Source organism: Physella acuta, unplaced genomic scaffold (genome assembly GCF_028476545.2).
Source record: "Physella acuta isolate Inbredline_101_S28 unplaced genomic scaffold, ASM2847654v3 ptg000332l, whole genome shotgun sequence".
NCBI classification, from domain to species: domain Eukaryota; kingdom Metazoa; phylum Mollusca; class Gastropoda; family Physidae; genus Physella; species Physella acuta.
The window spans coordinates 43,697-55,775 of NW_026731851.1; the positions used below are offsets into that span (position 1 = coordinate 43,697).

A 12,079-nucleotide genomic window follows, 5' to 3' on the forward strand; every position below is an offset into this window, starting at 1 on the left:
AAATTTAAGAACTAAATATAAGAAGTGTTGAGTCTTTCATGAATGAGAAGAAGCTTTAAATCATGATGTATGTAAGGCTTAATTCTTAAATGGGTATTTAAATGATCGAGAAGCTCAAAAAATAATACTGACTTTTTAAAAATATGACTGATTCAATTCTTTTTAAAAAAAATTCACAATACCAAAACGAACAGAAAAATTCACTAGCATATGTGAGCTTTTCTAAAATTTGTTGTACCAATTAAGAGATTATTTTTTGGAGTGCAACTTAATGGTTTGAGTGAGCATAAATTGACGGTGTATCCCATTTCCATGGCATATTCTGCCCTATCTGTGTCCACCAAACTCATGCACAGACGACCTATAAGATTGGAAATAAATGCTGCAAGTTTTAGATGGTCATGTTGAGAAACACAAACAACAGTATACATAATTATTTATTCTTATATCAAACAAAATGCTGTAGGATTAAGACGAATATACTAATCTCAATTTCTTAAATTTTTCCTTGTTACCTTTGCTAAGCTACATTGAAATTGATTTTACAACATGAATCATTGGTAAGGTTGTTAAAGAATTTTTCCCAAAATCAGATCTACAAGGCAATGATAAAACCAAAACAACAAATTACCTCTGTCTTCCAAAGCAATATTAAATTCAGTTTGATCTGCTGCATGACCCAGTGTTAAAAAGTCCTATAGATTATAAGTATATAAAGGTATATATAAACTAGTACCAGTTATAAAACAATGCATACTAGCAATAAAATAGATATTAACATGTATCATTCACAAACTTATTAAAAATCTATTGAATATTATCTTAATTTAAATAGTTAAAAAAAGGCCATTATTTTTTCGAGGGACAAGAGTAATTTTTGTGTTTTCACAATTATTTAAACAAGACCAAATTTTAAGCCTTAAAATTTTTTTTTATACATTGGAACTGTCAAAGTGATGAACCAGGGACATAATTTAACCAGCATGGACCAGATACATTTGATTAAATGTTGGAAACTTATCTGAATTCCAATACATCATTTACCTATAATTAAGTGGAATGAATTTGCCAGGAGGAAAGGTACACAAAGTTAGATTTTGTATAAGGGAGGCTATACAGTATTACTATTTTTAAACTAACAAACTTACTTTATATGATAAATCTATAGTAATGAACTTTTGACTTCGAGGATAAGACAGTAAGTGTGTTTTCTGAATGCTGCCATAGCAACAAGGGCATATAACAAAAGATGCTTGAGACTTCAGACAGAGTTGTAAAACCATATCTGTGGCTGATCCACATGCGTGAAGGCAGACTCCCACATCAAACTTCCCCACAAAATAATCCAAATTACACTGAAATTAAAAAACAACAAATCTGTAAAATGATTTTAAAATTAGCTTCCATAATCCTAAAATTAAAGCCTACTGAGTTGTCACCCTTGCTAACATAGTAATTCGGTGTACCATTTTGCTTGGTGACGCATACATTGCTAACTTAATTGTTCATCATTACTAATTCTTTGCCAGCTCCCCAGCTGATAATGTGCAAAAAATGTTACAAATAAATTGATTACCTGATATAATGTAACATTTTTGAGCTTCAAAGAATTTAACCGAGAGCAGGATTTCAGCAAGGATTCCTCTTTATTCTCAACTAAATAGACTTGACACTCTGGCAGCAGATATGCCATAACAATACCCAGATGACCCTGGAGATAATTTTGAATAAGATCCTTTTTTTAATCTATCAAATTATAACTGACTAAGCATCATGATTAAATTAATCTAAAAAATGTTTGAAAAACAAACAAAAGATTCTTGATTCAGTTAAGTTGTAAAGAAAGTGAAAACTCAAAATACTAAAAATAGACAGGATACATTTTAAAAACAAATAAATTAAACAAACAATGTAGAAAATTAAATTTCTACATACTCCACCACTGCAAAAATCAACCAGAACATCTCCTGGTTTAGCTATACTTTGCACTGCAGTAACTAAGTTCTCCAACTGTTGACACTTGCGCTGGTTTCTACTTTCTGGAACATCACCTAATCTCAGGATAAAAAAATAAATTAACAAACTCTTTGAAACCCAGAAGCTTCTTGGCTATAATATATTAAACTAAATTTAGCATGAATTATTCAAAACATGAATTTCCATCTAACTACAGACTGACTCATTGCAGCCCTACTAATATCACTTCACTTATAACAGCTTTCCTTGAAATAAAAATATATTTCCCCTCCTTCAAAAAAAAGCAAAAATTCTGCAGGATAAATGAGAACAAAAAATGAAGTTCACCTTCTTTGGGGTGAACATCTGGTGGCAGGGTTGACCAGTCAATATGAACTTGATCACCATAGGGATGATTTCCTATAATTGGCTGAATATTAGCTGTCTGAAGATAAGTTTTGAAACATTACCGAAAAAAATTGTAGTTTATTTGAGAACAGGTGACAGAAAAACCACTGGCTATAAATTAGTATAAAGAAGTAAGTTTAGTTAAGTAGCTTATTAAAAAAGATTCATAGAATAGGGCTTTTACCTCTAGTTTTTTTAGCGCTTGTATAACCTCAGGTTTTAAAGCTTTGTGCTTCATTTTTGCACATCTCCTGTGAAAAGATCAACATCAACAAAATAAATTTATGACTAAAAACAACCCATACAAAACTGACCTACTGTGAAAATTTTTAATATAAATACTTGTTAAATCTTTAAGTACTAGAATATACTTTTAAACATTCTTATTACTTTCTTAACTCAACCCTCTTCTCCGCTCACTCAAAATACATACGTGAGCTCCATTTCATCATCGTCCAAATTAACCTCTGTTTCTTGTATAAATGAAAGCTCTGCTTCAACACCATTAATAATATTTTTAGACTCAAAGATTTTGTCCAGAGCATCTCTCATGCCTTTGACACTCCACCCCATTTGTTCACCAGCTGATGCAACAGTTGACAGAGATGCCATATGATGAGCCCACTTGAGAATACTTGGCACATGAGCAAACAGGCAACAGTAGTTGAAGTTGAGCATCTCCTAAACAAACATCCAAGATTTTAGCCCTTTTACTAATGAACATTGTTATAAGAAAAGGAACAACATGAATATGGAGTAATGTAAACAATGTTTTCTAACTGTTATTAGCTATCAAAATTATGTCAATGAAAATAAGAAAAACCTAATAAGAGATTTAATTCACTATTATGTCATATAAGAACTTTTCTATAAAATGTTAAATTGTCTATTTTTATTAGATTGTTTTGACTTTTTAATCAGATATTATTTTTTAAAGGAAGTTTAATATTTTTAACAATAATTTGACTATTTAATGTTTTGCTCATAGTCCACATTGGTTTAAAAATGAAGTAGTTATGATTGTTTTTATGCTTGGATATCTAACATAATCAAACCAATAAAATTTAAATTTATCATCTGAAATAATTCTTCTTTTTTTGAGATTTTGGTAACTAGTGTTCTTAAGATTATTACACTCATTTTGCTTAAAATTAAAATGCCTAGTTTATTAATTAATAAACAAGACAAGGAGGGAACTACAAATAAATGATTTAGGAAAGTAACTGCAGGTAACACACAATTAAATAGCAAAGCAATGGTCTAAAAGTCCTATTAAGCCCAATTAGAAACCAATCTCACCAGGAGAGAACAAATATAAACAAAAAGAATAAGATCTGCAAGGGTCATCTCAATACCCTCTGAGTAGGTGTGGACATACTGTATATCAGAGAGGGTCAGCTGCTGCACCAAATCTGCCAGATCAGAGGGTCCCTTCACCAAGCTATTCAAACATTTCAAACCTCGCTCCTCTGTTGTTGTAGAAGTTTTATCAGTACTTGCATCAGTATTGATGTTTCCATTTGTGGAGAGGGCAGTAGCTGTGTTGTCCAGTAATTTTTCTACTTTTATTTTTCTAACACCGTGATGTAAGTATAATGCTTGCTCAATTTGAAGGCAAGAATTGTTATAAGAAGCAAAACTTTTAAAATGTCCCACATCACCATCAATAACTTTCGCCCTAGGGATAGTTAATTTTGTCTGTTGCCCTAGTTCATTAAAATATCTGACATCAACATGTGTAGAGGAGTCAACATTCCCACCCTGCGCAAATTTCAAGACATTGTCTTTTAATCTTATCATTTCAACTCTACGAGCTTTGTCATCATTATGGACTCTGCACTTCTTGAGAAAATGCCCTTCCAACTTCATCAGGTCACAGGGTAGTGTTAACTGTTTAGCTGATGCTGGTTTCCCCAGTTTATTGGCTCTGAAAAAATACATTATAAAGCTGATATTTCTTAAATGTAAATAAGGTTTTTATATCTCAGTAATACCACAATGTTGGCTGGGCAGGGCTTTACTAAGCCTCTTTTTCTATTTAATTAAAGGGGAACAAACAAGACAAAATTAAATACAGACAAAAGAATAACAATAGAATGAGTTAATGAGTTTATAAGTCATTAATATATTGGGGGGAATGAGTACTCATTTTTAACAGCTGTTTTATAAAATAACTATTTTTGAAATTATTTTACATAATAATACCATCTAGTCAATTTTAAGTACTAAATGGTTAAATTATAAGAGCTTACTTTAATTTTAAAATCAGCTGTGAAATGGAATGTGAAAGATCAACTTCGCAAAGCTTTGTCCACCCCGAAACCTAGATCAAGAAGAATATAGTGAGTTTTTTTTAAAGAAATACATCTGCCTAATTATAATATTTTTTTGTAAACCAATCAAGGTTTTGACTACAAAAGTTGTTAAAATAAACACTCTGTATACATACTTCAGCACACATTTTCATACTGCCTTCTCGAAACCCCTGAAATAAGAAATACATTAAATAAATTTCAATTATGACAAACAAACTAGACCTAAGTGGAACAAGAAAGAATTAATAGAAAGATATGCTGTTTTTCTCCAAAAACCCTAATTAAAACAAAAATGAAATAAATTACAAGAGAGATTTACCAACAAATCTATTAAATGCAAATGTTGAGAAGTTTTGTGAGTTTCTTTGATAATACTTCGTAATAGAACACAAAGTCCAGAGCGAACAAGAGCTGTTTCTGGTTGGTAGACAGAGGGCAGCAAAACATTTTGCACTGGTTTAGGTACATCAGGCAAAGTTGTAAACGACCAGCTTAGTCCTGAAAGTATCTGTGACATAATAAAGAATTTTAAAAAACAAATTACTATTTTTTTTAACCAAATTTTTTTTAACTGGATAAAGACACAAAATTGTGGTATAAGGTGTTGGTAGATATACACATATGTGTAAAGGTGAAACCTAAAGAAATTTTATAACAATATGTAACAAAGTGAATGTGTGACTAGCTCTCTTTACTCTCTCCCAACTATTGCCAGGTACTCATAGGAACTGCATGAGCTCAAAGATATCCTTGTTATATCCTTGTTATACAAATATTGGGATTATCAGCAACCAAATTTTAAAAAAAAATCAGATTTGTTATCAATTGCACTACCATACTATTACTATTAAAATACCAACAAATATGGTGTAGTTGTATATGGGTAGTTGTATTAAAACACAATAGTTCTATTAACAGATGTTAAGTATTAAACACATTTCAATCCCACTACTACCTCACATAGCATTATACAACATTTACCACATGGACACTTACTTCAACACTATATGAACAGCAGCTTTCCTCTTGGCTGTGTGAAACAAACATTAACTCATATTTGTTTGTTTGACAGTACCGAAGGATAAAGATTATAACACTTGATGACAGAGGGCATGTGAAACTGGTTCCATCATTGGTTTGACAACCTTGCAAGTAAATTTTCATTTTCATAGCTGCTAAACCGACAGGGTTTTTCTATGTGCTTGTTTTTTGTTACTTATACCATAAGATCCATCACACCTAACTAAATCTACAAAAATAAACAATAATTTAAAACAAACATTTGAGCACAAAGTTAAAAATAAATTTTATCATACTATCTTGTTCTACACAATTGTGCAATGATTCTAAGAATAATAAGTTACGTTTGAAGTTTTAAAAGTATAATTTTCTCTAGATCTAGATGTACTCAGCATTTTAAATTTTGATACAACATGCTGGTTTATGACCCCTATTTTAGTTTTCTTTTTTTTCAAATTTGTTGTAGCTAACACATTTTATTCTTGAATATAATATGTGGAAAACCACATGCACCTTTTCCAGCCCCGCCCCCTTTCCCCTCTGTATGTACCTCATATCATATATTGACATATGACATATAGATCTATGTGTACTATGTATGACCCCTTGCTAGAATATATCTACTTCTCTACATTGTTATCTTGTCTAGACTAGTTAGACCGATTCTTAATAAATTTGGAGCATTGGCATTGACTGATTGAACCAGTCAAATGTCTGACTACTGACTAGATCTAGATTCATCTGGAAACCTGCTCATCCAACGTGTTTCTTTTACATTTCTCTAGAATTTTAGAGATTACATCAGTTCAGTATCTGACTAGACTTATTAAACTAGATTCTAGACTATCTAGACTATTATAATTATAGTTAGTACTTTTAGTAGTTGACTGGTAGTAGTGGTAGACTCGCACAACTTCACAAGTGACTTCTTTCTTGGTGACGGTTGTTTTATTAAATTTATTATATTATTAGTAGGCCTAATGGAGGCGAGCGAGTTGACGAGATTCCGTCCCCAATGTTGTTGACATGGAATAAAAACGTGCTTTTTAGATTTAGACCCTTGGGGGAGCTACCATCTCCTACCGAGCGCGTCCCCAGGTGGCGGATAGGGGAGAGGCCCTTAGATATGAGGGTTAGCTGTGAATACCAAATAAACAGCCGTGGACCAACTGGTTTGTGGTCATGGAGGATGAGGTGGGATATCCATTGGTTAGGATATCCAATAAAAAACATCTCATAAATCCAAGGAAATGACTTCAACGGCGAGCATGGGGCGCTATAACTCCAAACCCGGGCAGATGGGGCTCGTTAGCAGGGGACAGCAACCCATCTAGGAGAGACAACTCCAAAATCAAACAGCTACTGCCTTGTAGTTTGTTCTTGGGTGATCAAAGGCTATGGAAGCAAATCCAGAAAGAAAAGCAGGCTGAAGTCGGAGTCAACGGGCCATCCAGTATGGCGCATAACATGCTGGCACGCACTGCTTAATTTTATGATGGAGGAAAGAAATAGGACTAACAGAAGTGGCGTCCTGCCTGTGGAATCCCGCCGCGCAGGTAGGGGGCCGGGCTCTCCGCCTCGAAGGAGCCCACAAAAGCGAGCTGGTGGTTCCTCTATTCTTGCCTGGCCAGCCAGGGGCAAGGATCAGAAGGTAAATTCTACTGGCCAAAATAGTGAGGAAAACAACAAATTACTTGTTATCCTGCAGTGGAATGCAGAGGGAGTTCATAAAAAAAAGGAAGCCTTAAAAATATTCCTACATGAAAATAAAGTAGACGTTGCTTGTATTCAAGAAACTCACCTCAACAACAATCTTCGCTTCTCTATTAGAGGATACACCTGCATAAGGCAGGACAGGGAAAACAGACCTAAAGGAGGTATCCTCATTCTCATAAAAAATGACATTCCAACAACAGATATCGTTATACCAAACTCAACAGCATCTGAGATAATGGGCACCAAACTCATACTTGCAGAAGGTAACCTAAATATCTTCAATTGCTACTGTCCTCCTGATAAGGACCTGGAACTAGACCGCATCTCCCTGCCAAACAGCGAAGAGTGCCTGGTTGTGGGAGACATGAACAGCCACTCCCAGAGCTGGGGTTACCCTGACCTCAATGCTAAAGGAGAGGAAATTGAAGAATGGCAAGCAGAAAATAGGCTCATCCTTCTAAATAAACCTGATGACAAACCAACTTTTTACTCAAGGTCTTGGTTAACCACGACTACCCCCGACCTAGCTTTTGCTACTAATGGCATATCCAAAAAATGCAAAAGAGAAGTTGCAGATCAACTAGCCACTAGCGACCACCGACCAATCCTGATCCAGATAGAAACATCAAACAGGCCAATTGAAGCCTACCCCCGCCCTAGATGGAACTACAAAAAAGCTAATTGGGAGCTCTTCTCTTCCCTCACAGACTCCTACACAAGACCAATCAACTGTAAAACCAAACAGGTGAACAAGTCATACACAGCCTTCTCAAAAGCAGTTCTGTTAGCAGCCAAAAAATCTATTCCAAGGGGAGCAAGGAAAAATTATATCCCAAACTGGACTCCAGACCTCCAGATACTCCATGACGAGACAATTGATGCTAGAAACATTGTTGAAGAAAATCCCACTGTAGAAAATAACATAAAATTAAAATCAGCAAACGCAGTCTTTAGAAAAAAGTATCTAACTGCATTGAGGAAAAGCTGGCAAGAAAAAACAGAACACCTCAATATAGATAGAGATGGTCATAAACTATGGAGTATTGCAAAAAGGCTAAACCAAGAAGAAAACAGAGCTACTCCCATAGTCATCGACATTGAAAACACGATCAAAACAGAAAAGGATGCAGCAAAAGAATTTATAACCCACTTCAGCAAAGTGGGACAAATAAATATCTGCCACCAAAGAGTAGAAGAGGTTAAAAATCAAACTGAAGTTAAAGAAAAACTACAGAAAGTCTCTCCCCCCTCCTCCACTGGAATGGTAGCTCGAATTAGCAAGAAGGAGCTCGGAGAAGCAATGAAGCTCCTCAAACTTAAGCAAGCTCCAGGCCCTGACAAAATCTCAAATGATATGCTCATGCACTTGGGCCCCAATGCTAAGAAAAAACTGCTCCAAATATTTAATGCAAGCTGGAAATCTGGGAAAATCCCAAATATTTGGAAAAAAGCAATCATGATACCTGTTCTAAAAATAGGAAAACCCAGGAACAAAGTCGATAGCTATCGCCCAATAAGTTTAACAAGCTGCGTTTGTAAACTGATGGAAAGAGTAGTAAACAACAGACTGACCTGGTTTCTAGAATCGAACAATCTACTAGCAGACGAACAGGCAGGCTTCAGGAAGTGCAGATCTACTGAAGACCAAATCACCTTCATTTCTCAGGAAATAGAAGATGGCTTTCAAGAAAAAAAACCAACCTCAATAGTGTGGGTCGACTTTGAAAAAGCCTTTGACAAGGTTTGGGAGCAAGGCTTAATTCTAAAGCTAATAAACCATCAAGTATCTCATAACATGCTAAACTGGATAAAAGGTTACCTAAGCAACCGAAAAGCATCAGTCTCCATGCAAGGAAAAAGAAGTCACACAGTAACTATAAAAAATGGAGTCCCTCAAGGAGGAGTCTTGTCTCCTACTCTCTTCCTCATTTATATAAATGACTTAAATGAAAACATCCCAAGGAGAGTAAAAAGAAGCATGTTTGCAGACGACCTTTCACTAATCAGCACAGAGGAATATATTGGTACCTCAAAATTTCGTCTTCAAGAAACACTTGACAAGCTCGGCAAATGGACCAAAAACTGGGGCTTATCCATCAATACCAAGAAAACAACTTATTCAATCTTCACCTTATCAACTAAACATCAAAAAATGAAACTTACCCTAGAAAACCAAGAGCTAGAAAAAAATGACCACCCCAAATACCTAGGAGTCACTTTTGACACTCGACTTACCTGGAGAAAACAAATAGAAAACACACAAAGTAATGGGATCAAAAGACTTAATCTAATGAGGAAACTGGCAGGAACAGACTGGGGAGCAAATCACCACATCCTGAAAAAAACCTACACCAGCTATGTGAGACCTACGTTAGAATATGGTGCTTCGGCTTGGGGCTCAGCAGCAAAAACAAATATTAGCAAAATTGACAAAGTTCAGAACATTGGTTTGAGAATAATGACAGGAGCCATGAAAACAACACCCATAAATGCTATGGAGGAAATAGCCGCTCTTAGCTCAATAGAAGAAAGAAGAGAATCAAAAATCCTCACTCATTACACAAAGCTAGAGGCACTGGAAAACCATAACCTAAAACAAAAACTCCAGAAACCCAGTCCATCAACCAGACTACAAAGAACAAGTTTCATCAAAGAAGCAAAGAATCTGAAAAAGAAATATGAAATCGAAAATATCATTCCTGAAGCAATAAAAACTCAAAACCTCTCCCCGCCTTGGATCTCCCACTGTCACTTAACCATTATTGACTCAATAGACACCATAGGAAAAAAATCTGACTATGATCTAGAAGAACTTAAGAAAATAACAAATAAACACATTAAGGATCAGTACCCCAGCAATACCTGGATTAGAGTTTTCACAGATGGCTCAGCTGAAGATGCCACAAAAAACGGCGGGGCTGGCATCCTTATTGAATGGCCAAGCGGAAAAAGCCTGGAAAAGGCAATAGCCACAGGCAGCCTATCCGACAATTTTAGGGCAGAAAAAGAAGCTTTAGAACACGCAGCAAACCTCCTGTCAGAACACCCTGAATCACCGAATAGTCAGATTGTATTTCTTACAGATGCCAAATCAGTCCTGCAATCCCTACAAAATCCGGAGTCCTATATTCAAACACTCATGACAGCACTAGAGAGGCTAAAAAATACCTGCAGCAGAATTGTGCTGCAGTGGATCCCGGGCCACTGCCAGATCCAGGGTAACGAGATCGCAGACCAGCTGGCAAAAATTGGGGGAAAGAAACCACAACCGGAAATTTCGCTACACCCAAAAGAAATAAAAAGAATAATTAAACACAAACAAACGCAAATGTGGTCTGTCACACACCCTCACTACATTAAAGACGACGGCTATTACAATTTAACACGAAAACAACAATACATAATCTTTCGACTTAGAACAGGCCACAACAGACTAAATCAACACATGCACAAAAAACTGAAGGTTGGGTGTAGCGAAATGTGTCCTTGTGGCAAGGCCCCGGAAAACACGGAGCACGTACTCCAGGATTGTACTCTGTATAGCCAGGCAAGAGGCAGACACTGGCCCCAGCCCACCCCACTCAGGGAAAAATTATATGGGACACCTGACAAACTGGAAACCACAGTCCGGTTTGTCCATGAAGTTGGACTTGTTGTCTAATTCCTCCAACATATTCAAAAATTAAGAACGAAGAAGAAGAAGAAGAAGAAGATTTAGACCGTAAAAAAAAATAAAAAATAAAAACTTAAGCCTAAAATTAATTTAGAAATTTTATATTTTTAGAATAAATGTTATACAAGTTGCAAATCCAGAGAACTTGAAAATAATTTGTTGAGTTTAAGGCTACATTTCTATTTATTTTCATCAAGCCTAAGTTATAACCGGATGTTTCACTTTCGTAAGACAAATATTGATTGGCTGTACAGTAACTTAGTGATCGATAACTATTTGTTTACAAAACTTTGCAGATCAAGTTTTTAAATTACAATGCAAATTTAAAACCCCATGACCTAGTTTTCTATTTTTAGCTTACAATGTGTACAATAAAATCAATGGCGGCCTATCCAATAGCAGGATGCCATTGTTTATGTCGCCATTACACGTGAAAACCAAATTGTTTTTGCTTTTTTTTAAATTTTTATTTAGTTACCGAAAATATTATAAACATCAAATACATCCAATCTTTAGTAAAGTCCTAAAAAAACCAGATAGACAGGATTTTATAACCATATTAATTGTAACTACGCAGTGCATGATTTTTAAATGAATTTATACACCTCTCAAATACCTTTGAGACTTTTCTCGCTGGTGTCCATTTATTTAAATTTAGTAATTTATTAGCCTAAAAGTTAAGTAAGTAGGGCCTAATCAATTTACTAATAGTAATAGGTTCTAATGTAATCTCGAGCAGTCATAGAAGTACTATTCAAATGATTTGATACTGAGAAAGAAAAGTAAGTAAGTAGATCTAGATTTAAAGTAAGTTATAAATTCATTAAATTCGCTTGAAGTTGAAGATCAAACAACAAACATTACATTTCATGGAATATTCCGATCATGGTTTTTAACAGAACATATTATCACCAAAAAATCTTACTTTTACGTTTATTTTGACGAAACAAAAAACTTAATAGAGGATCTAGTCCTAAGGCTTATTAAATTA

At 35.0% G+C, this 12,079-nt stretch overlaps 1 protein-coding gene across 3 annotated transcripts; it reads right to left on the minus strand.

Annotated features, from left to right (window-relative positions):
- Positions 1-58: 58 nt before the first annotated feature.
- Positions 59-11,980, minus strand: LOC131940817 (glutathione S-transferase C-terminal domain-containing protein). 3 transcript variants are annotated; one of them, XM_059299663.1, is made up of 14 exons: positions 11,953-11,980; positions 5,676-5,928; positions 4,999-5,187; positions 4,814-4,849; positions 4,617-4,687; positions 3,664-4,291; positions 2,798-3,045; positions 2,549-2,615; positions 2,305-2,401; positions 1,936-2,051; positions 1,577-1,711; positions 1,149-1,355; positions 632-695; positions 59-361 (listed from the first exon to the last, which is right to left on the minus strand). In XM_059299663.1, the coding sequence occupies exons 2-14, from the start codon at positions 5,847-5,849 to the stop codon at positions 204-206; spliced, it is 2,190 nt and encodes a 729-aa protein (XP_059155646.1). In that variant the 5' UTR covers positions 5,850-5,928; positions 11,953-11,980; the 3' UTR covers positions 59-203. The 3 variants fall into 3 exon arrangements, with proteins under 3 accessions (XP_059155646.1, XP_059155647.1, XP_059155648.1); XM_059299664.1 differs by lacking the exon at positions 11,953-11,980 and adding an exon at positions 6,574-6,664; XM_059299665.1 differs by lacking the exon at positions 11,953-11,980 and adding an exon at positions 6,611-6,630.
- Between the last annotated feature and the right edge of the window lie 99 nt (positions 11,981-12,079).